This window comes from Notamacropus eugenii, chromosome X (assembly GCF_028372415.1).
Source record: "Notamacropus eugenii isolate mMacEug1 chromosome X, mMacEug1.pri_v2, whole genome shotgun sequence".
NCBI classification, from domain to species: domain Eukaryota; kingdom Metazoa; phylum Chordata; class Mammalia; order Diprotodontia; family Macropodidae; genus Notamacropus; species Notamacropus eugenii.
The window spans coordinates 31,937,502-31,960,517 of NC_092879.1; the positions used below are offsets into that span (position 1 = coordinate 31,937,502).

General features: G+C 43.1%; 2 protein-coding genes and 1 non-coding gene across 25 annotated transcripts in view; 2 read left to right on the top strand and 1 right to left on the bottom strand.

Annotated features, from left to right (window-relative positions):
- Nucleotides 1-18,916, bottom strand: part of DNAAF6 (dynein axonemal assembly factor 6) — a 65,778-nt gene extending 46,862 nt beyond the window's left edge. The window contains exons 1-2 of the mRNA XM_072625981.1: nt 18,781-18,916; nt 6,463-6,557 (exon numbers count right to left, since the gene is read on the bottom strand). Of these exons, the coding sequence (XP_072482082.1) occupies nt 6,463-6,549 (87 nt within the window). The 5' untranslated portion in view covers nt 6,550-6,557; nt 18,781-18,916. The remainder of the gene's footprint in view (nt 1-6,462; nt 6,558-18,780) is intronic.
- LOC140516492 (U6 spliceosomal RNA) lies at nt 12,251-12,354 on the top strand. The gene has a single exon (XR_011971381.1). It is a non-coding gene; the product is annotated as a U6 spliceosomal RNA (small nuclear RNA).
- NUP62 (nucleoporin 62) overlaps nt 18,116-23,016 on the top strand; it is a 67,336-nt gene continuing 62,435 nt past the window's right edge. For 15 of the 23 annotated variants that reach the window (XM_072625955.1, XM_072625964.1, XM_072625959.1 and 12 more), the window contains exons 1-2: nt 18,257-18,458; nt 19,067-19,198. In XM_072625955.1, the coding sequence (XP_072482056.1) occupies nt 18,371-18,458; nt 19,067-19,198 (220 nt within the window). In that variant the 5' untranslated portion in view covers nt 18,257-18,370. Of the gene's footprint in view, nt 18,459-19,002; nt 19,199-23,016 lie in introns of those variants that run through there. The other 8 variants (XM_072625962.1, XM_072625965.1, XM_072625979.1 and 5 more) reach the window with 4 other exon arrangements.

Genomic DNA, 23,016 nt, shown 5'->3' on the forward strand with positions numbered 1-23,016 from the left:
ATATCCTCAGCATTTAGGGCAGTGCCTGACGTATAGTGAGTGCTTAATAAATACTTGTTGATGAGTTGATTGGACCAATGTTCCAGAGGTAATGCAACAACTGAGATGATATTCCAGGCATCCTCCACACTAGAAACAACTGATTCATTCAATCAATAAGCATGTATTAAACACTCACTGTGCATTTAATACTACTTTAAACAGTCCGCCTCTTTAGTGACCTCCTTCCAGTTTCTGATATTGTCTCACTCCATCTACCCCTTTTCAAAATTTCCTTTTTATTATAAACATTTCAATCCATAAACAATAAAAAAGAGGACTGCCTGTGAAACCAAACAGTCTTTTAAAAAAAAAACATCAACACACATGTATGTTATGACAATTGTTGGAGGCATTGTGAGTAAGCAGGCACATTAATTCACAATTGTCATGGCTGGGAATTACTCCAGTCATTCTGGAAAAATAACTCAAAACCTTACCCCAAGAGGCATCAAATGATGCATCCCCTTTGACCCAGCTGGAGGTCCACTGTCCAGAGCCAATCATGTCTGTGTTAAAGGTCTGCAATGACATGGAAGCCAAATACTGAAAAGAATAATTTGTCACTTTTCCTCTTGGGAGAATAATAGCAATTTATTGTGGTAGGAAGAATACCAGAACTCACTGTGCTGGGTGTTAGGAATAAAAAAACAAAAAGAGCTGAGTCAAACTCGAATAGAAACAGGGCCACCAAATTGTATATTGCTGTGGACATTATCAGTGTTCTATTGCATTTTTATTTATTTTATTAAATATTTCCCAATGACATTTTCATCTGGTTCCCAAGGCACTGAGGATCTCTGTTGATTGTAATGAGCATGTTTGACACCTCTGCTATAGAGAACCAGCTGTTTAGACTCCCAGCTACCTGCTGGAATCACTATCTAACAGTCTTTTACTTATTTTCCCAGAAGGCATACCTGTCTAGAAAACAATCTGTGGAATTTAAAAACTGTAACACTTCAACATGATGCTTAAAAAAGTACTGTGGCATACATTCATTTTTTAAAATTTAACTTGTTTTCAGTTTTCAACAATCACTTCCATAAGTCTTAAATTTTCTCCTCCCCCCTCTTCCCCCATAATTCATTTTAAAATCCAATTTTAGTGCATCTTTTGGTTTTATATCACCTAGATTCTTGTCCCAGAAAGCCACCCCTTACAGTAAACATTTTTTAAAAAGCAAAACCAAGCGGAAGAAGAAAAATATTCAGTAAAACTGATCAATATATCATAAAGATCAACATTACCTGCCATGCTCCATACCCATGGAGACATCTACCTCTGCAAAGGAATGGGGGAGGTGGCTTCTCCTATCTCTTCTTTGAGTCTAAGCTTGTTTTTTGTAATTTAGCAATATTCATTTTTTATTGTTTAGGGACCTTTTGTTCTTTCCATTTACATTGTTGTAGTCATTATGTATTTTGTTTTCCTGACTCTGCTTATTCCACTCTGCATCAGTTCGTATAAGTCTTCCCATGCTTCTCTGTATTCATCATATTCATTGTTTCTTAGAGCACTGTCATAGTTCATTATATCTATGGACCACAGTTTGTTTAGCCATTCCCCCCCCAATCAATGGGCTTCTATTTTGTTTTCACTTCTTTGCTACCACAAAAAGGGCTGCTATGAATATTTTGATGTCTGTTTTGATGATCTGATATCATTGACACCCTTGGGGCATACATATTACATACATTCTTATGAAACAATCCCAATTCTGTAATTTGTGCTGAGTCTTTTTATCAGTAACTTTCAGACCTTTTGATAAATTATCAGTTGCTGAAATAGTAGCCAGTAGAAAGTCTTTTTTACTGCCTCCTTCTATAGAACATTAAAATCAGTAGAAATAAAGCCTTGAAAGTTCTTGATAAAATTAATATGCTCTCCACAGGCTTTACTGATTGGATCAGTCTATTGGAACAGAGAGGGGTGTTTCAGCTTACTAATTTAATGAGGACAAGTTATTAAAAACTTATTTCTCAAATGAAAATATTGAACTGGGTAAAAACAGCATTCAGAAGCTTCTGGTAATTGTTGTCTACGCCTGTACCAAGGATCTGAAGTCAATAATTTGAGGAATTTGTCCTTGTCATCCCCATCACTTTGTGAAATGGAAGAGACTTGAACTATTCTTGGTATTAAATTGTTTATGTGTTGTTGAATTGATCTCAAAAAAGCTTGAAATTCTGTCCCTGACACCTAGTGGCTGGCTGAGTGACCCTGGGAAAGTCATTTAATGTCTCAGTGTTCTGGGCAGCTCTAAGGTTATACATTGTAGAGAAGCTACCCATTTGTATTATTAAAGGGAGTTCTCTCACCAGGAGTCCCCAAGCCAAAGAGATCATAGGTCCCATCCCAATCCATAGAAACTTTCAGGTCCCTTATAAGTTAAAAAAAAAAAGTAAATACTCTTTTTCTATCGCAGGAATTCTTAACTGTTCTCAGTGAGGCTGGCACAAATAAACCAATGTGAAGGCAAGAAGTCTCTTGCTATAACAAATAGTAGCTTTAGAAATAATCATTCTGGTGATATTTCTTCAGCTCCCAAATAAACACATGCTAAAGAAAAGACAGCAGCTTTTCTATTGCAAAATTTAATTGCTTATTAACAATAATATTAATACCATATATTTGTATAGCATTTCTCAATTTATAAAGTGCTTTTACATCTACTGTTTCAAACATCATCTTCCCCAATCTGAATGACTGATTATCTCTAGCTTACTTATAACCAGACATACAGAATCATTACGTTATGACAATACTTTCCCACTACTGGTTATGTTATTCATTGAGATCAATCATCTCACTCAACAAACATTTAGTAAGGGCCTACTATGTGTCAGGCTCTGTTCTAAGTGCCAGGAATACAAAATAAGGCAAAAGGCAGTCCCTGCCCTCAAGTTCAGTCTAATGGGAGAAATACATGCAAACAACTACAACAAACATATATGATATATGACATATGGTATGTGACAAGACACATAAAGAATAAATGGAAAGTAACCTCAAAGAGGAAAGGACTGGCAACTAGGGAGACCAGGAAAGGCCTCCTACAGAAGAGATTTGAGATGAGTCTTGAAGGAAGCCAGGGATTTCTTTGAAGAAGCAAAGGGAAAGAGGGAGAGCATTCCAGGCAAGGTGAACAGCCCATTAAAAGGCACAGGGGGAGATAGACTGACACCTAAGAGGAATAGGCCAGCATGGCTGGATCACAGAGCATGTTGTGGGGAGTAATGTGTAGTCTCTGTGTGTGCTCTCCCGGGTTCTTGTTTTTTTTCCCTTGAACAGAGTTACATGTAAATAACTATCCCTGTGTTTAAATGTTCATGGTGATAACATTTTGCAGTGGGGTAAATCCTCCTCTCTGGCTCTGTTCCAGTTCAAATTGTCACTTCCTTTCATTCACAATCTGTAGGGCAGCAGACTTGATTTTCATCGATGTCTTTAATGACACAGCCCTGGACCATTGTCAGGAGGTGGTCTCCAGACAATTATTTTCCTGCTGTTTCAACTCAATAAGCCTATAAAAGCCCATGTACCTCATTCTCTTCTAGCTCCCTCCTATTTCTTTCTCCTGTGTCTTGCTTTTATAGATTCTAAGCACTTATTAATTTCCAGCTTTCTGACTTTGCTTTCTTCTTCCTCCACTTTTTCCTGACTAAAACTTTCTGGTTTCTGAACCTGACTTCTTCCTAGCTCCCAGATGATTAGATTCTCCTCCTGTGCAAATTCCATTTCCACTTTAATCTAAAGTCTACCCTTCTCTACCAAAGCTACCCTAGAGGGGGAAAGGCAAGGATTCAGTGAATATCTACAATCCAAAGGTAATGAACTTGTCACTCATTCAGATTATACACCTTTCCAAACTCGGGAAATGAATGCTTTGGAAGGACTACATTGGTCTGGTGCATGGGATGGTGGGATTCTACCATTTCAGGGGAAAACAATTTCCCAATCCCCATAATGAAATGCTTCATTAAAAAAACACAACAACAACAAAATTCATTTCCTTCAGATCCATGGATTCTGTTGTATTCCATAGATTTCTGGTCAACGTATTTATTTGCCCTCAGGTAGACAATTTGCTAGGCAGGGTTCACTATTATCCAAAACTGAGGAGATGGAATGAGAATATGCCTATCATCTTGGGCATGATGGGATGGCCAAAAAGAAGCCATCAGAGGGTTCCCCAGTAGAGCTGTAGGCAATCTAGGACCCCCTCCCTGACTCAAATACCCCTGACTTGCAGCTCTATTCAGACAAACACTGGAGAACCATTTTTAGATTCAAACTAGACCAAAAAATACTCTATGATTTGGCCCACCATGTTTCCTGTGCCTGTATCCACTTTATAGGTAAGTTAGACACATGAGGGGAGTAGGGACAGGGAAGTTTAGGACCTAAAGAACACAGTATAAATGAAAAGTAGTTCGTGTCAACACAGTCCATAGGTTCAACAATCCAATTCTCAGCATTAGTTGTTAAGAATTATTTGAAAATAAATAAAAGTGAAAAGCACTTGTGTGATGTGTGAATGTACTGGGCTATAAGAAATGATGAATAGAAGGAATACAAAGAAGCATGAAAAGATGTATGAACAGATGCAAAGTGACATAAGCAGAATGAGGAAAACAATATCTAGTCATTCAACAAGCTTGCATTAAGTGCTTATTTGCTTCATCAATCAATCACTAAACAGTTATTAAAGAACCTACTCTGTGCCAGACATGGTGCTAAGTGCTGGGGATACAAAAAGACAAAAAAGTAGCCCTTATCATCAAGCTAATGAGGAAGACAATACGCAAATAACTCTGTACATAACAGATACGAACAAAAGGGGATGGTATTCTCATAGGCCAGACAGGGAGCAGCTGAGAGGACTGGAAAAGACCTCCTGCAGAAAATGGGACTGGAGCTGAGAAATGGAAGGAGAACCTTAGACTGGAAAGGGAAGAAGGTATGAGGTTGGACAGCAAAAGAAACTGAATGCTATGTAATCCAATCAAGCTTGGCCCCTAAGAAGAGAAGAAAGAATGCACCTCCTTCCCTTTGTTACAGAGGTGGGGAACTGTGGGTATGGAGTATAGCATACCTCTCAGACTTCTGAGATGTGGTGCTTACTGCTGCTGAACTTACTGTCCCCCTGTATTGTATTCTTCTGTTAGAGGGGGTGGCTCTTCAGAGGAGATTTGGGGAAATAAAGGTGACTGAAACCAAAAAATATCAATAAAAGTGGGAAAAGCAATTCAAACGGTCCCTTTCCGCCAGAGAGAAAGAGAGAGAGAGACAGAGACAGAGAGACAGAGAGAGACAGAGAGAGGGGAGGATAGAGAGAAAGAGAGAGAGGGGAGAGACAGAGAGAAACAGCTGGAGAGAGGAGAGAGAACCGGAGATAGAGACAGAGACAGAGAGAAAGGAGAGAGACAGAGAGACAGAGACAGAGAGAGAGGAGAGAGGAGAGAGAGGAGAGAAAGAGAGAGAGGAGACATAGAGGAAAGAGAGAGACAGAGAGAGAGAGAAAGGAGAGAGAGAGAGCGGAGGAGAGAATGAGAGACAGGGGTGGAGAGAGAGACAGAGACAGAAACAGAAAGACAGAGAGGGAGGGGAGAGAGACAGAGAGAGAGGAAAGAGAGAGAGAAGGAGAGAGGAGAGAGAGACAAAGACAAAGAGAGAAAGAGAGAGGGAAGAGAGAGAGGAGAAAGACAGAGAGAGGAAAGAGAGACAGAGAGAGATGGTGGACAGAGAGAGAGGGAGAGGGAGAGACAGAGAGAGGGGACAAGAGGGAGATATCCAGAGAAGAGAGAGAGGCAGGGAGAGAGAAGAGAGACAGAGAGACAGACAAAGAGACAGCGAGAGAGGAGATAGAGACAAAAAGAGACAGAGAGAGGAGAGACAGAGAGAGATAGACAGAGAGAGACAGATAGACACAGAAAAAAACAGAGAGACAGAGAGAGATGGAGAGATGGGGGGGGAGAAAGACAGAGAGGAAAAAGAGAGAGAAAGGAGAGAGAGGAGGTGATTTAAACCAAAAGATATCAATAAAAATGGGAAAAGCAATTGAAGTTGTCCCTTCTCTCCAGAGACACACAGACAGACACAGAGACAGAGAGAGAAAGAGACAGAGAGAGAGGAGAGAGGGGGGAGAGAGAGATAGCGAGAAAGGAGAGAGAGACAGGGAGAGAGGAGAGACAGAGGCAGAGAGAGAGAAAAGAGAGAGACAGAGAGAGATTCTTGCTACCATAGTTACACAGGAAAATCTTTTTGGAAAGTTAATCAAAACTGTTCTAGAGGTTATGTTTCTGCCTGTGTACTCTTAATTTCTGAGCTGACCTGCAACACTAACAATGTGACAGGTAAGGCAATGATCCATATGCCCCCACCCTCACTCTCATCCCTGAGCCCTGGACAGACACTTACCACCTGCTCCAAGTCATCCTCCTCTTCGTGAGAGCTGAGCAGCTTGGACAGAGCCTGCAGAGCAGAAGCTGAAGTCATATTCTCCATGTCTCTTCCTACATTGAGGGGGACACAACCAAGAGATATTTTTGTTTTATTTTGTCCCTATATTTTCTTCACCAGGTAACAAATAAAGGAATACTCCTTGTTCTCCCTGTTCCCTCCCACCCTGCCCCTCGCCAAGAATATTCTCCCCATGAATTATTTTGCTGTCTTTTGCTCCTCTTAGAGACATTTTGGTGCCTCTCAGACAAGGGCTGAGCAGCAGGTTCAGGCCTGTGCCCTGCTTCCCTCAGCTTCTACATTTTCACCTCAGTCAGTCAATCATTTGTTAAACACCTACTGTATGAAGAGAACTCTGTTTGGAAATACAGGGTATATTAAGAAAATACCCCGGGGCAGCTATGTGGCACAGCAGATAGAGCACCAGCCCTGGAGTCAGGAGGACCTGAGTTTAAATCCCACCCAGCATCAGCCACTGAGTAGCTGTGTGACCCTGGGTAAGTCACTTAACCTCAACTATCACCAAAAAGAAAAGAAAAGAAAAGGCTCTCCAGAAACTTACAATCTACCTAGAAATACAAAACATATGCATGAACCAACTAGAGACCAATTCCTAGGCAATATCATAAAAGGTGAATGAGGATATAATATGGACTATACCCCAATATTTGGGGGTGTACTTGGGACCTTGAAGATCACCTACAGACTATCTTACTAGTGAATTCAACTTGGTGTGCTCTGTAGCTGAGACCCACAGAGGAATGTGGGAATCACACAGTTCTCAGTCATAGCATTGTTACCACCCCTTCCTATGTGAGTCAGTGTAGCTCCCTTGGAACTCACTCATTTGGGTTTGACTATAGGAAGTCCTGTCCCATCCCATCCTGTCCATCTGTTTCTGGAAAAATAAGAACCTTCCAAATGGAAAAAGCAATAGAACTGATCCATAGAGGCAGAAAGGGAGCAGGCAGGGAGTAAATCAGTCTCTCCACTCCCGCGGGACTTTCATGTAGCCCAATATTTAAGCAATACTGGCATATTTTTTTAGACAAGCTCCCACCTTTTGGAAAATGCAAAATAATCAAATCAGAGGGAGGAGAAAAAATCAACAGGTCATACTCGAGATGAGTCAACAGCAGAGCCACTATCTCTGAACTCCAATATCACAGCCTCTGATGTGTTGTAAGAGTAACAAACTGTATTCAAGAAAATGAAGAAAGGAAGAATAGTTAGGTTAGATCATATAAAATAGGAAAAAGTATAAACATAGATGGCATCAATAGCTTTTTTAGAGATGTGGACCTTTAATATTTAATAGCATGTCCTTTTAGGGATGGTTGAATGTGGTGTTTCATTATACTAGAGAGGCTTGCTAAAGGATCAGGTCAAGTTGGGGGAAATGGATACTTAGGGGGCTTTTGGCCTGTTAGTTCATATACAGCCCTAGTTTCTGATGGTTTATCCCAGCAGGGCTCAGTCATGTATATAACGCTGTAACTATGTTGGTCTAAGACACCATGAAAGTCTGGGTCAGAATGTACCCATTGAATGATTCAGATATCAGGGTAGAAGGTCATTTGTCAAATGTTTACTTTCAACCAGGACCAAGTCGAAGATTAGCAACTCTTCTAATGTAGAAGTAATTCTTAGCTGCTGAGAATAAGACAAAACCACAGCCCAAGAATCAATTCTTCTCACCTATAAGTCTACAGAGACTTCAGACACTGAGACCACTACTGTGGGCCATAGAAACCTTGTGGGTCACTAGTGCAATGAAAACAGAAGGGCCAATTGTGTGTCCTTAAAGATTCATAGAATTATAGAGCTAGAGCTAGAAAGGACCATAGCAGTCATCTAATCGAACTGTCTCATTTTACTGATGAAGAAATTGAGTCCCAAAAGAGATAGTGACTTATTCAGTCACACAGATAATAAGCAGAAAATGTATAATTTGAACTCAGGTTTGACTCCAAATTCCACACTCTTTCCATTATACCATACTGTTGAAGGCCAATAGATTGGTCTCAGAAGGATACCCATATGGGTAGTAGACTGTCTTGAAAAACTGTAAAGGCCTACCTGGCCTTGGGTTTCCTTTTCACTATGATATCGGGCTAGGTAGAGGAGCTTGCTCCTCATGAGGCCAGGGATGAATCAGACAAGTCCCTCCCATTGTCATCTCAGGAAGTTGACTGATTGTGAGGGTCCCCGTACTTTTTCCCTGCTGCCCTCATGGTGCTTGATCAAGGATTGAAGCACAGGTTTTTTGGGTGGACTTTTTCTTAGCCAGTGTCCCATGTGACCACCTCATGAGTTGAGGTGTCACAGATTTCTGTCTGCAGAAATAAGTCCATATGATGACTGAGACATCATGGTGGGAAATGATGGTATAGCTACTTGTCAGATACTCAATTTCAACCAGAGTCAGGTTAACAAATGCTTTTTCTAAAGCAGATTAATTCTTATATTGAGTATGGGGTATTGTGTTCAGTTTTGGACACTACAATTTAAAAAAGATATTGATAAGCTGAAGAGTGTCCCGAAAAGGCCCCAACCAGATAATGGGCCTTGAGCCCAAGGATCAGGTGAAAGTATTGGATATGTTCAGCTTGGAGAAGAGAGATTGAGGGGGATGGGAAAAGGGGGACAGCTGTGTATAAATACTGGAAATGTTCTCATGTGAAAGAGGCATTAGGCTTCTTCTGTTTGGCCCCAGAGGGAAGAAGCAGGAGCAGTGCGGGGGAGGTACAGAGGCTGACTTCATGCTGAAATCAGGAAAAACTTCCTAAGAGTCAGAGCCGACTGAAAGTGAAAGGTGAAAAGTGAAAGTGAAAAGGGCTGCCTTGGGAGGTGCTGGGTCCCTTTCCTAGGAACTCTTCAAGTCCTGGCTAGATGACTACATGGTAGGTACATTAGATTGGGAATTCCCTTTTGTATAAATTGAACAAGATGGTTGCTGAGGTCCCTTCTAACTAAAAATTCTGGTTCTATGATAGACTGAACACCTATGTGGAAATGGATCCATTTATTACTCATGATATTCTGAAACACAATGCTTCCCCTATTTGAGAAGAATCTCTAAGGAGAAGAAAAACTTGAATCAAGCATAATGTATTTTAACCCTTTTTGCTCATGTGTTCAATTATTATTTTTCTTTGAAAATTTTCTACTCACTATTAGTAATTATGATCTTTATTTGCCTGTTAAAAGTTCAGAAGCTTTTTTGTTTCCAATTTCTTTTGTAATTTCTATGAGAAATCTTCCTAAGTAGTGTCTAACAGCCTCTCACCTCAAAGAGAACAGTTTCTTCCAGAGGAAAGCCAGATTATGAGCATGTAAACAAAGAATGTAAATAGCCACTGTTTCTGTTTTGAGCCAGAAACTCTGAGGGTCTTCCCCTCCCAGATTGAGATTGTTTGTTTTTTGTTTTGTTTTGTTTTGTTTTGTCTAGGTAGAAGAGGTCAGTCTTTGTGTCATTTCTTACCTAGTCTTAATCACTGAACGAGTGTTGCCTCAGTCAGACTGAAACCTGGGAAAGACCCAAAAAGGCCAAGGTTTCCTATTGCATGGAGGCCATTTCCCTCATCCTGATCTATATCTTGTCACTGGGCCCAGAAAACAATGAGAGGCTGTACAATAACGAGCTTTCAACCAGATAACTGATTGATTGGTTAAACCAAAAGCATTTATTCATTATCTAGGTATTAAGTACTGTGCCAGGTGCTAGCAATACAAATGCAAAATCAAGACAGCCCTCAAGGAGCTGACATTCTAAGAATTGAAATGTGGAAGGTGATCATTAACTTATTGGGGAACAGAACTAATCGTGTTCCCCATTAGAGTCATTCATAATTTTATCTTTTCAGCTACTAAATCAAACAAGCCTCATTTTCCTAAAACTCCTTAATTTAAAGAGTTCCATTGAACAGAGCATTCTTAGTTCTTTGTGATTTATTTTCTTCAATGTTAGCTTTTGTAAGAGAGGAGCCCAAGAAGCCCCCAACCGTGAGAAACTTGGTCACCTTAAACAAAGAACAATACCTGTTGTGAAATCAGGAAAGCCTTTATTAATCTTTATGTCCATTCCCCCTGAATGGACTGGTAGCCTCCCCAGGAAGGTTACAGGAGGACTACAACATGTGCAGGAAGATGGGGCTTCTTATACTGTTTTCTGAACTTTGGCTCTCCCACGACACCATCCCCGAGTAACTCCATGTTCTCCTCTCTGATAGGCCCTTCCTCACACAGCTCTGTGGGCTTGTGCGTTAGTTTCTGACCTTTAACCCGTTCATGCTAGGTCACTACCCTTATCACCTAGGAAAGTAGACAACAGAACTTTTTTATTTCCCACAATGTTGTATTTATTATATACTTGAAAAACAAACTGTATCTAACAGAGATTTACAATTTTGTGTACAGTTCTTTTTCTCTTATGTGTGTATAGAAGTATCTATTTTTTTGGTGTTTGTTAAATTCAGAATAATTTTTTTTAATGTCTCCAAGTCTTCTTTCCCAACCTCCAAACCTCACCTCCCCCTACCCCAAGCACAGGTTGGTTTATCATATTACTGAGATAAAAGAAATTGTAAACAGACTTGCTGTGAAGACACAGACAGAATTTCACTTATCTAACTACCCATCATCTCAAGGTGCTGGGGCTAGAGGATGGTAGACTCCTTTCAAAGGCACAAGATAGGAATCCTTCTATGTGCTTGCAACTGACCATTACATAGGGACATTCCATTAACTTGGGATAACTCAACAAACTCATGCCTGCTTGTCAATTATTACAAACCTGGGCATATAAATGAATGTCCTCCAGTTCACACCCCAAACCACCCCCCTCCCCCCCACACAACTGGCTCCAGGGTAAAGCCCCAGTTGCATACCAGTTAGATAGTCAGTCCACAAGCAGTTATTAAGCACTGACTATGTGCTAAGGCTTCTTCAGATAGATAGAAAGACAAAAACAAGGTCCCTGGCCTCCAGGAATACATATTCTAGCATAGGAGCCATTTAGAAAACTAGACACATTTAAGATATATAGAGTATGAATGGAGGGAACCTTTAGATTCTAAAATTTAGAGGGAAGGGAATGGGAGTGGGGAGGAGATGCAAGGAAAGACCTTCAGTAGAAGGTGAGAGTTTTGAAGGAAACTGGAAAAGCTAGGAGTTGGAGGTGAGGAGGGAAAGCATTCCAGATATAAGGGGCAGTCAGGAGATGGAGTGCTTCCTGTTCCAAGAATAAGGGAGCCAGTGTAGCTGGATGCATGAAGGTAGTTAAGTGTAAATTAAGTGCATGAAGGGTAGTAAAATGTAAGAAGACTGGAAAGGTATGAAGGGGCCAGGTGGTGAAGAGCTTTAAATGCCTAACAGCATTTTATATTTGATCTTGGAGGTAACAGTGAACCACTTTAGCGACCTGCATATTAGGAAGATCACTTTGGCACTTCAGTGGAGGATGGACTGGAGTGGGGAGAGCCTTGTGGCAGGCCGACCCATCAGCAGGTACTGCAATAATCCAGGTAGACAGCAATGAGGGCCTGCACTAGGGTGGTGGCTTTGTCAAAGGAGAGAAGGGGACATATTGGAGAGTTGTTGCGGAAGTAAATCAACAGGTCATGGCAACAGATTGCATACAAGCTGAGGGGAGGGATGTGAGAAAAAGTGAGGAATTGAGCATGACACCTAGGTTTCAAGCCTGGCTAACTGGGAGGATGGTAGTGTCCTCAATAGTAATAGGTAAGTATTTACTTTGGTAGCACTTATACTAAAATTGGAACGATACAGAGATAAGCATGGCCTCTATACAAGGATGACATGTAAATTTATGAAGCCTTCTATGTTAAAAAAAAAAAGCAATAGGGAAGTTTGAAAGAGGATAGATAGGGTTTGGAGGAAAAGCTAAGGAGTTCAGTTTTGGACACTTTGAGTTTGAGATATTGGATTGGATATCCAGTTCAAGATGTTCAAAAGGCAGTTAATGATGGGAACCTGGAGTTCAGAAGAGAAATTAGGGCTAGATATATAGAGGTAGGAATCCTCTACATTGTCAAGATTTTAAGAGACACTCTATTTTCCAGAGCTAAGGCCCAGAAAGCAGGCTGTGCCCTGAGCTTGGCATAGCAACAATCCTTTGTGCTCACTCTCTGGATGATCCCACCCTCTGGCAAAATGTATTGTTTTGACCAGCACCAGGAATCCATTGAAGAATTTATGATTTTCATATTAATCAATATCAATCACCTCCCCTGACACTTTAACAATTCCTGTGCTTATGTAACCACTGAGTGAACCGAACCAGATGCTGAACTCCTGTTCCTGCCATGTTAACTCTGGTTCTATACCCCACTGAGTGATCACAAAGCTCAACAACTCCAATAATTTGGGAACTGTTTACGTAGGACCCAAGAACTCCTGTATTGTCCCAAGAAATGCCAACTGTGGAAACTGTTTACTCAAGACATAAGAATAACTGTGTTGTGATTCTACTATAAAGTCATAAGTCCTCCTCAGGAGGACATTGGTTTGCAAACCTGATTTTCTCACTTTGAAATTAAACCATTATTTGAATCCTGACTCACCTGCTTCTGGCCTGCTTTGTTTAGCTCCAGCCACTCACAGGTTAGAGATGGGTCCAGTTCAGATTACATAATCACTTCTGTGACTTAGGCAGACTCTAGGTTTTCAGTCTCTCCCTACCTAACCAGTCTGGTGGTACACCACTCAAATCTAACCTCAGTGTCACTTCTAGGAACTAGGATAAGGTTTAGTGCCACTTCTAGCCCTCAGAGGTCCTGGGGTTACTCCTTTGCATCCCCAAAGCCCTTTTTTAACCAAGGGCTACCAGTGTTCCTATTGCGGAGAGCCATGTTTCCTCCCAGATGCCTTTTAAAAAGAGATCCCGGCTCCGAACCCACAACCCATAGAACGGTTACAGGGAAGTAACTCACGGCGAATTCTGCACCCAGAGGCCACAGAATATTGGAGCGAGGGAGATTTCTGTTCCGGAGAGACCTGCAAACCTCTCGCGGGGGGTCCTTCGCGCTGTGGACTGGGTGCCGGGACTGGGAGCTGAGGGCAGCCCTGCAGCGGCCGCGACACCATGAAGAAAAGATCCGAGCAGGCTACGGGGACGGGCTCTCCAGCGGCCACACAAGTCCCTCCACCCACAGGTGACGGGGGTCAGTGAGAGAGTCTCTTTGGCGGGTCGAGAGGGGAGTGGGGTGCCACCATGACTCGGGCCCCCCCGGGAGGTAGAAGCTGAGAGGCGGCTGCAGACCAGGGCTCCCCAAGCAGGCGGGAGCCTGGATCCATTGTAGAATGTCTGTGCATAAACCCCCTGAGGGAACTGAGCCTGAGAGGCGGCCCTGCCCCGACCTGACCACCTGAACTTCATCTCACACTGAACAGCAGCCCTGCCCCCGCCAAAAGCCCTAAGGCTGGAAGCAGCATTTGAATCTCAGTCCCCAAACGCTGGCTGGGAGGACCAGGAGGCGAGGTGGGTGTGAGGAGAATATTCAGAGGTCAAGTCACTGGCTGGGAAAATGCCCAGAAAAGGGAAAAGAAATAAGACTATTGAAGGCTACTTTCTTGGAGAACAGGCATTTCCTCCCTTCCTCTCTGATGAGGAAGAACAATGCTTACCATCAGGCAAAGACACAGAAATCAAGGCTTCTGTGTCCCAGCCCACCCAATGGGCTCAGGCCATGGAAGAGCTCAAAAAGAATTTTGAAAACCAAGTTAGAGAGGTGGAGGAAAAGCTGGGAAGAGAAATGAGAGACATGAAGTCAAAGCATGAACAGCAGATCAGCTCCCTGTTAAAGGAGACCCAAAAAAATGTTGAAGAAAATAACACCTTGAAAACTAGCCTAACTCAATTGGCAAAAGAGGTTCAAAAAGCCAATGAGGAGAAGAATGCTTTCAAAAGCAGAATTAGCCAAATGGAAAAGGAGATTCAAAAGCTCACTGAAGAAAATAGTTCTTTCAAAATTAGAATGGCACAGATGGAGGCTAATGACTTTATGAGAAAGCAAGATATCACAGAACAAAGAGAGAAGAATGGAAAAATGGAAGATAATGTGAAATATCTCATTGGAAAAACAACTGACCTGGAAAATAGATCCAGGAGAGACAATTTAAAAATTATGGGACTACCTGAAAGCCATGATCAAAAGAAGAGCCTAGACATCATCTTTCATGAAATTATCAAGGAAAACTTCCCTGAGATTCTAGAACCAGAGGGCAAAATAAATATTCAAGGAATCCACAGAACACCGCCTGAAAGAGATCCAAAAAGAGAAACTTCTAGGAACATTGTGGCCAAATTCCAGAGTTCCCAGGTCGAGGAGAAAATATTGCAAGCAGCTAGAAAGAAACAATTCAAGTATTGTGGAAATACAATCAGGATAACACAAGATCTAGCAGCCTCTACATTAAGGGATCGAAGGGCATGGAATAGGATATTCCAGAAGTCAAAGGAATTAGGACTAAAACCAAGAATCACCTACCCAGCAAAACTGAGTATAATACTTCAGGGGAAAAATTGGTCTTTCAATGAAATAGAGGATTTTCAAGCATTCTTGATGAAAAGACCAGAGCTGAAAAGAAAATTTGACTTTCAAACACAAGAATGAAGAGAACCATGAAAAGGTGAACAGCAAAGAGAAGTCATAAGGGACTTACTAAAGTTGAACTGTTTACATTCCTACATGGAAAGACAATATTTGTAACTCTTGAAACATTTCAGTATCTGGGTACTGGGTGGGATCACACACACACACACACATGCACACATACATAGAGACAGAGTGCACAGAGTGAATTGAAGAGGATGGGATCATATCTTAAAAAAAAATGAAATCAAGCAGTGAGAGAGAAATATATTGGGAGGAGAAAAGGAGGAATTGAATGGGGCAAATTATCTCTCATAAAAGAGGCAAGCAAAAGACTCATTAGTGGAGGGATAAAGAGGGGAGGTGAGAGAAAAACATGAAGTCTACTCTCATCACATTCCACTAAAGGAAAGAATAAAATGCACACTCATTTTGGTAGGAAAACCTATCTCACAATACAGGAAAGTGGGGGACAAGGGGACAAGCAGGGTGGGGGGGATGATAGAAGGGAGGGCATGGGGAGGAGAGTGCAATTCGAGGTTGACACTCATGGGGAGGGATAGGATCAAAAGAGAATAGAAGTAATGGGGGACAGGATAGGATGGAGGGCAATATAGTTAGTCCTATACAACACAACTATTATGGAAGTCATTTGCAAAACTACACAGATTTGGCCTATATTGAATTGCTTGCCTTCCAAAGGGAAGGGGTGGAGAGGGAGGGAGGTAAAGAAGTAGGAACTCAAAGTGTTAGGATCAACTGTCGAGTAATGTTCTTGCCATTAGGAAATAAGAAATACAGGTAAAGGGGTATAGAAAGCTATCTGGCCCTACAGGACAAAAGAGAAGACGGAGACAAGGGCAGAGAGGGATGATAGAAGAGAGAGCAGATTGGTCATAGAGGCAATTAGAATGCTTGGTGTTTGGGGGGGGGGGGATAAAAGGGGACAAAATTTGTAACCCAAAATTTTGTGAAAATGAATGTTAAAAGTTAAATAAATAAATTTAATTAAAAAAAAAAGGGATCCCCCCCAAGAAAGGATCCCAGATCCCTTTTAATCTGAATGATTAGGGCAGCTACAAGAGAAGCCCCTTGCTTTTGGTTCCTTGGGATTTATTCCTCTTGGCCAGCCCTAGAAATCAAGACAAATCAGCCCTAGAAATCAAGACAAATCAGCCCCTGCTAATGACTAATGACTTCTAGTGGGAGTTGTAGTCCATAGACTCTGTCAGTCAGGCTTACTCAGCCTATCCTTCAATTAATCATCCTCAGCTAGTATTATCCTGCTAGTCTTCTGTTTCTCCTACAAGAGCAATTCACAGGACACTCAAGAGCTAATGGCATAGGTCACCAGTGGACGGGCCCAGATCTGGTGTCATTTGTCTCAGGACAGTGCTGATGACAGTGAGCAGACACAATGGTCAGCTTTCACCCAAGTGGGCAAGATCAGTCCTCACCTTGGTGAAATTTTGGGCTCCCCAAAGCATGGAAATACTAGTGTACACATCAAGATATCCACTCCAACCACTAGCCAGTCCTGGGAAAGTCCAGAATTGTTTTTGCTTAAGTTAGCTAGTAGTCACAGGGCAGCCCCAGAGCAAATGAAAAGCATGAACGGTGTGGGGGCAGGCTGAGCAGGGCAGACAACTACTTCTTTACCCCAGAGGGTGATATTGCTGTGACCAGTTACTTTCATTCTCTTATACTTTTAGAGTTTTAAACATCACAATTGGGTGATGGGGTGGGAGAGTGTGAAAAAGGAGACTGGCCTGGCCTGTGTTTATTGTACATAGCACATAGTGGAGGTCCAAGACATGGCTTTTCAGGGCCTCTTCATTTTACATATGCATATATGTTTTGCATGACTACCCATATATAACCTATATGGACTTGCTTGCCTTCTCAAAGAGGAGGGCTGGGGAGGCAGGAAGGGAGAGAAATTGAAATTAAAGTTTTAAAAACAAATGTTAAAAAATTGCTGTTCACATGTAACTGGGGAAAAATTAGATACTAAAATACAAAAAAAAAATCAAACACCAAAGCTCATTATATATTAACTTATTTTATCCTTCCAACAACCTTGCAAGACTGTCACTATTATCCTCATTTTACAGAGGAGGAAACTGAGGCTGTAAAAAGTTAAGTGACTTGCCCAGGGTGGTACAGCTAATGAGTGTCAGAGGCTGAATTAGAATAACTCATCTTCCTAACTTTCAGTCTAGGACTCCAGTCACTGAGAAGTTATAGTAGCCTCAGATATTGTCTGAAGCCCTGGGTTCTGCCCAAGAAAGGGGGACTCTATCCCAAAGGGGTGACTGCTCCCCAGGGAGCTGCTTAAGACAACCTCGCTCTCTGCCCTGCCCCGCCCCACGGGTCCACTAGGACCACTTCAAACTTTACGCAGCCCCCAAATGGACAAGTGGAATCTCCCTTGCTTTGCCCCTCCCCCAGGAGGCTGAGGGGGACTGCTCAACATGCCCCGCCCCCATAGGTTAATTGGTACCGCCCCCCTCGTGGTCCCTCTACACAGGGCACCTCCATAATATCCCCTCACTAAATGGCTGTTTGGGACACCCCATCATGTCTCCCCACAGGATTAAATAGTACTGCCCCCCATCGTGCCCCGCTTCCACTAAGCTGCAGAGCTCTCCTCCGACATGCCCCGCCCCCACAAACTATTTGGACCGCCCCCATTCGGCCCCGCCCCCATGTTATCGATACCGCCCCTATTGTACCCTTTCCCCCGAGGGCTGTTGGGAGACCCCCTATTTTGTGCCTCCACAGGTTAAATGTTACTGCCCCCGTTATGTCCCGCCCCCACAAGGCTGCTGGGATGGCTCCCATTTTGTCCCCACACTGGAGTAAATGGTATCGCCCCCGTTATGTCCCGCCCCCAAAAGGCTGCTGGGACTGCTCCCATAGGTTATTGAGGACCCCCACCACCGTGTTCCGCTCCTATAGGATAATTAGGACCACCTCCATCGGCCCGTGCCCCCCCCCCGCTCCCGCAAGGTTATTGGGACCGCCTCCATTGCACCCCTTCTCTAAAGGGCAGTTGAGCTGTCCCTATTATGCCCCATCAGGGTGGAGACCGCTTCTACTTTCCCCTCCCCCACGAGATAGCTCGTTCCCGCCTCATTGTGACTCCGCCCCCCTAGAGGGTTGCTGGGACCGCCTTCCTCCCAGCCCCGCCCCAGAAAAATCTCCTCAGCATCTCAGCGCCACGGCACCTGGGCAAACGACGCCTCAAGATGTTCCGCTGGCCTTTCAAGGGCCCAAACACCCCTACATCCCCAATGTCAGGCCCCGGCGACTCACATCAGAGGGGGAACCCGTTCCGTAAGTACAGCGGTACCGGGTAACCTTCATCACATTTTTCACTAGCACAGAATCGGGAGGTGGGAGGGCAGGCTCACGCGGGCTCCCTTCCCCCCCTTTTTTTCTTTTCTTTTCTTTTTTTCTCTTTTCTTTTTCTTTTTTTTACCTCGATCTCGAGGGTTTTTGTGGCGACAGCCTCAGCCCAGCCGGCTAACTCGTCGTCGCCATGCCCCCTCAGCCCCCCCTCAGCCGTTTCTCAGACTGCCAGCCCGCGCCTAGCCCAAAGGCCCTGACCGTTACCACTTTTCGGACCGTAAGAAATAGGGGGACGGATCGCCATTACCTGCCACGTGCGGTCTGTGTGAATGTCTTCCTCAGCTTTTTTCTGGAGGTTCCCTCCTTTAAGTCGGTTAGTGAGACTCGGTGGAAATTCTAATTTGTCCTCAAGCAAAAAAGAAGTCCGAGAGCTCAGCTTCTTTCTGTTGTCATGGCAACTACTGGCCTCTTTTCTCCCTCGTACCCGCTAACTTTTTGCACCAATTAGAAGAGCCTACCCTCTAGAGCGATGCAAGAAGCAGCCCATAGGACGTCCGGACCAATGGGAAACCTTCCCCCCTCCACCCCTCCAGTTCGCTGCCTCTGCTACAGGCAGCACCGCTTCCCTCCTAACCGACGCAAGACGCTGGCACGCTGTTGCGCAGGCGCACCTGGTTTGAACTTCACTTCCGGGCCGGGAGCGGGAGCGGCAGCCATTGTGGTGAGTTCGTATCGGCTTGGGGTTCTTTTACCTTTACTTTTCTGTTATTTTCCAACGGGAGTTGACAGATTTCCTTTCCCTGTACCTGGGTACTTCTGCCCACGCCCGAAGGCTGCATTAACTGCAAACAAAGCATTCTGGTTGTGAGCCGAAAGGCCGGGCACAGGGACCTTAGCGGAGCACCTGGGGGCTGCTTTTGTCGCCACCCGGCTTCTCTTTCTCCACGTGTCTGAGTCTCCTTCCTCAGTACAAGGAGTGGCGGGGGTCCTGCTTAGGAGGCGCCCTCTCTGACCCCTTTTTGTATCTTTGGACGAAAAAGACCAGCTCGTGGAGATAAAGTGTAGCCCTGCAGCACGCTGTCACTAAAGCAAAGTCTCACGAGCCTAAAGTTCCAAGTTTCCCGCCTTTTTATACTTCACTATGGCAGCTCTGTCCTTTCGCCTCTGAAATATCTTTGCTTGTTCTGTGCTTTTGGTACTTGGGGACTATTTTCTGATAAATACATAGAGAAATAGCGTTGACTTTCATTTTCTTGCGTGTCTGCGATTTGCTGAGGTGATTTTTTTTGCATTGTGTTTGTCAGTGACTTATCAGTAATAGTTGCTATTTAGAGTTTGCCTAAGTTTCGCACTGGAGTTCCTTAACCCATGTGGCAATCAATATTTAATACCTTTTATGAGTGTATATAGTAAGATCAACATGTATATTTTATTTGTAGACCAGCTGAGTTTCTTTTCTGCTGCCCACGCTGCCTACTTTTTCTCGTGTTAAGTGCCTTCCTTAATGGGGAAAGGGAAAGTCATCAGCATTTAAGGTTTTACCTTAGTAGTCTGGTACAGTGCTAAGAAGCTGAACCTCTCCGGAGTAATTCAGCCTTCATCAACCATAATAAAAAGTTTGCTGGAGCAGGAGGCCATTGAAGCTATTGGGGAAAATAGAAATTTTTTTTTTCTCAAAATTTCTTCTATGAGCTATTATCATAGAGAGGAAGTTTGGCATAGTGGATAGAAAGCTGGCTTCGCAGCTAGGGAGACCTGAGTTGAAATTCTTCCTCTGACACTTACTGGATGTATGACCTAACTTCTCAGCCCTCGGAGCTCTCTTGCTCTTAAGTTCTATAGAGCCCTGGGAGTTCCCGGCTCAAAATTCTTATCATAATAATAGTAAAATGTCTAAAGTTCTAATACAGTAAATATTCATAGATATACCCCAGGTAAATAAAAGCTCTTTGGGTGAGTCTTCAATAATTTTTAAGAGTTGTAAAGAGGCCCTGAGACCCTTTCGTTTGAGATTCGCTTCTCCAAGCAGTTTCTCTAGGACTCTTTAAGTTACAAAGAATGTGCCCACCAGCCATTTGTAGAGGGAGTTTACTCACCGAGTTCCCCAGTAATAGTGAAATCACGGGTTACAACCCCATCCCTACCTATTACCTTGCATAATCTGCTCTTTGTTTCTGTAAATTGGTGAAGCTTGCAGAGAGTAATATATAAATAAAATCTGAATTAGCACTCCGCAACTCTTCTATTCTTCTGACTGACCAAAAATTATAGTACCTGGGCTAGTGAACTCACTATTTTGTGTAGTGCCATCCATCAGATGTGCGTCTCACACACTGAAGGATGATAACTCACATGTACATGGTACTTTAAGGTTTACAAAGCATTGTCCTTCCAATCCTATGAGGCTGTTGTTTATGGCTAACCCCACTTTACAGATGAGGAAGCTGACCATGGTCAGCTAGTAAGTGTGAGAACCATGTATTGGAACTTGGTTAATTTGACTCCTAGTCTTACACTCTTTCCACTATGCTTGCCTCTCATGATATTTGTGGATTCAAAATAACTGGATATGATTACATGATTGCCACTTTTTATCAGAAGACATAATATGTATTTCCCAGAAACAACCTGGCCAGTTTGCTCTGGTGAGACAGTCTTAAAGAAGAAAACAGGTGCCCCGCTCAAACCAAGCTACAGAACGGCACAGACCTTATTGAAAACACCCTGTGGATGCATTAGACTTACACAACTACATAAAATATGTTCCCTTTGGTGGTGTATCATTTGACATATAGCTGCAACTAACAGACCAGGTGTGAGTGGCCAAAAAGTATCTCTGATTTCAATGAACTTTGGTTCTAGATGCTATACCAGCTTGTCAGTTGTTGATTACTGTGTGACTGAGACCTGACATTGGTGCTGTTGCCTAGAGGATCTAGAAATGTATGTGTCTTTTTCCAAGATTATGGTACTTGATGACCTGGTGGTGTGCTGAGTTCTCCCAAGCTAATGCTTTGCTTGGAAACTCCCCTTGGAATGTAAGTTGCATGCCCATAGGAGGATTCCTATTTTACACATTTAAAAGTAGTCTGCTGTTCTTCAGCCTCAGCAGTTTGGAATTCTGGGTAGCTAGCTCAATAAAATTCTGTCTGTGTCTTGAAGGCAAGTCTGTTTGATACTTTGTTCCATCTAGCACATTCAGGTGAGCCCAAAACCAGCCTGGCTTTTTTTGGGGGGAGGGGGTAAGTTGGGTAGGATAGGGTGATAGGAAAGAGAACTTAGTGATTAAAATACAAAGAGAAATAAGAAGGGACAGAAGGGATGTGTTTCCTCTCTTCCTGAAGTTAGGTAGTTTTAGGGAAGTGAGTCTTTGGCAGGGCCTCTGTAAATGTACCTGGGAAGCATCAGTTAAGAAGAATGGCTTTACTGGGGGATGCAAAATGATCTGTCCTGGATGGTAATTTCAGATTGATTTCAGCTGCCAGTAGAGTTATCAGCTCCTTGAGGGCAAAGACTCTCTCTTCACACTTTCGTATTTATATAGTATTTGTAACCCCATTGCCTATGGCATAGTGTTAGAATTGAGTAGGTGCTTGTTAATTGATTGCTACAACTTTTCATATAAGTATTTAAAAACCACTAAACTTGATTGCCTACTGTTTGCTTGAATACCCAACTTCCTGTTGTGGAAACTTTGTCCTGGGGAGATTGCAGCCTTTTCTGTCTTCGCTTGTGAAATGCAGAAGTTAAGGGCTTTCCCAGGGGGTCAGACAGCCATTCAGAGTTGGATGTGGAAGTTGAACCCAGATCTTTAACACACCCCTGTCTCTGCCCACTATGTCATGCAGCTTCTCTGTTCATTCTATAAAGCTTGTAGAGCTTTTAAATTCGGCAACCATGGAAAATTTACCCTGAGCAAGTGAATGATTGTCTAACTTTAAGACTTCCAACTCAGTGATAGTTTGTGTTGTGAAAAGCAAGAGTTAATGTGACCTTTACTTATTGAATTCTCTGGGGCCAAAGTGCCTGGCCTCCTCTGCCACTTGTGGAGAGTTGCCTGGTGCATGATCTGCTTTTGGGCACACTTCAGATGACTAAGACAGGGCTTGCTGCCAGATCCTCGGGCTCTGCTCCCTTCTCTCACTGCTGTATCTTATTGGTGTCAGGCAGCACCCTTCCGGCAACTTGCATCTTTTGAGAGTTGCCTGGATCATTGAGAAGTTAAGTGACTTGCCCAGGGTCATGCAGTCAGGATGTGTGAGAGACTCGACTTGAACCCAAGTCCTCCTGGCTTTAAGCCAGGTTCTCTTTCCATTACAATATTCTGCCCCTCTTAGGAGATCTTAGGCTTTATTAATAGAAACATAATGTGCAGAATATTCTACTTCTGGGGTCCAGCGGATAGAGCACCAGGCCTGGAATCAGGTAGACCTGAGTTCAAATCTAGCCTCAGGTCCTTACTAGCTGGGTAACCCTGGGCAAGTCACATAACCCGGTTTGCCTCAGTTTCTCCTCTGAAAAATCTCCCAGGGTTGTTGTGACG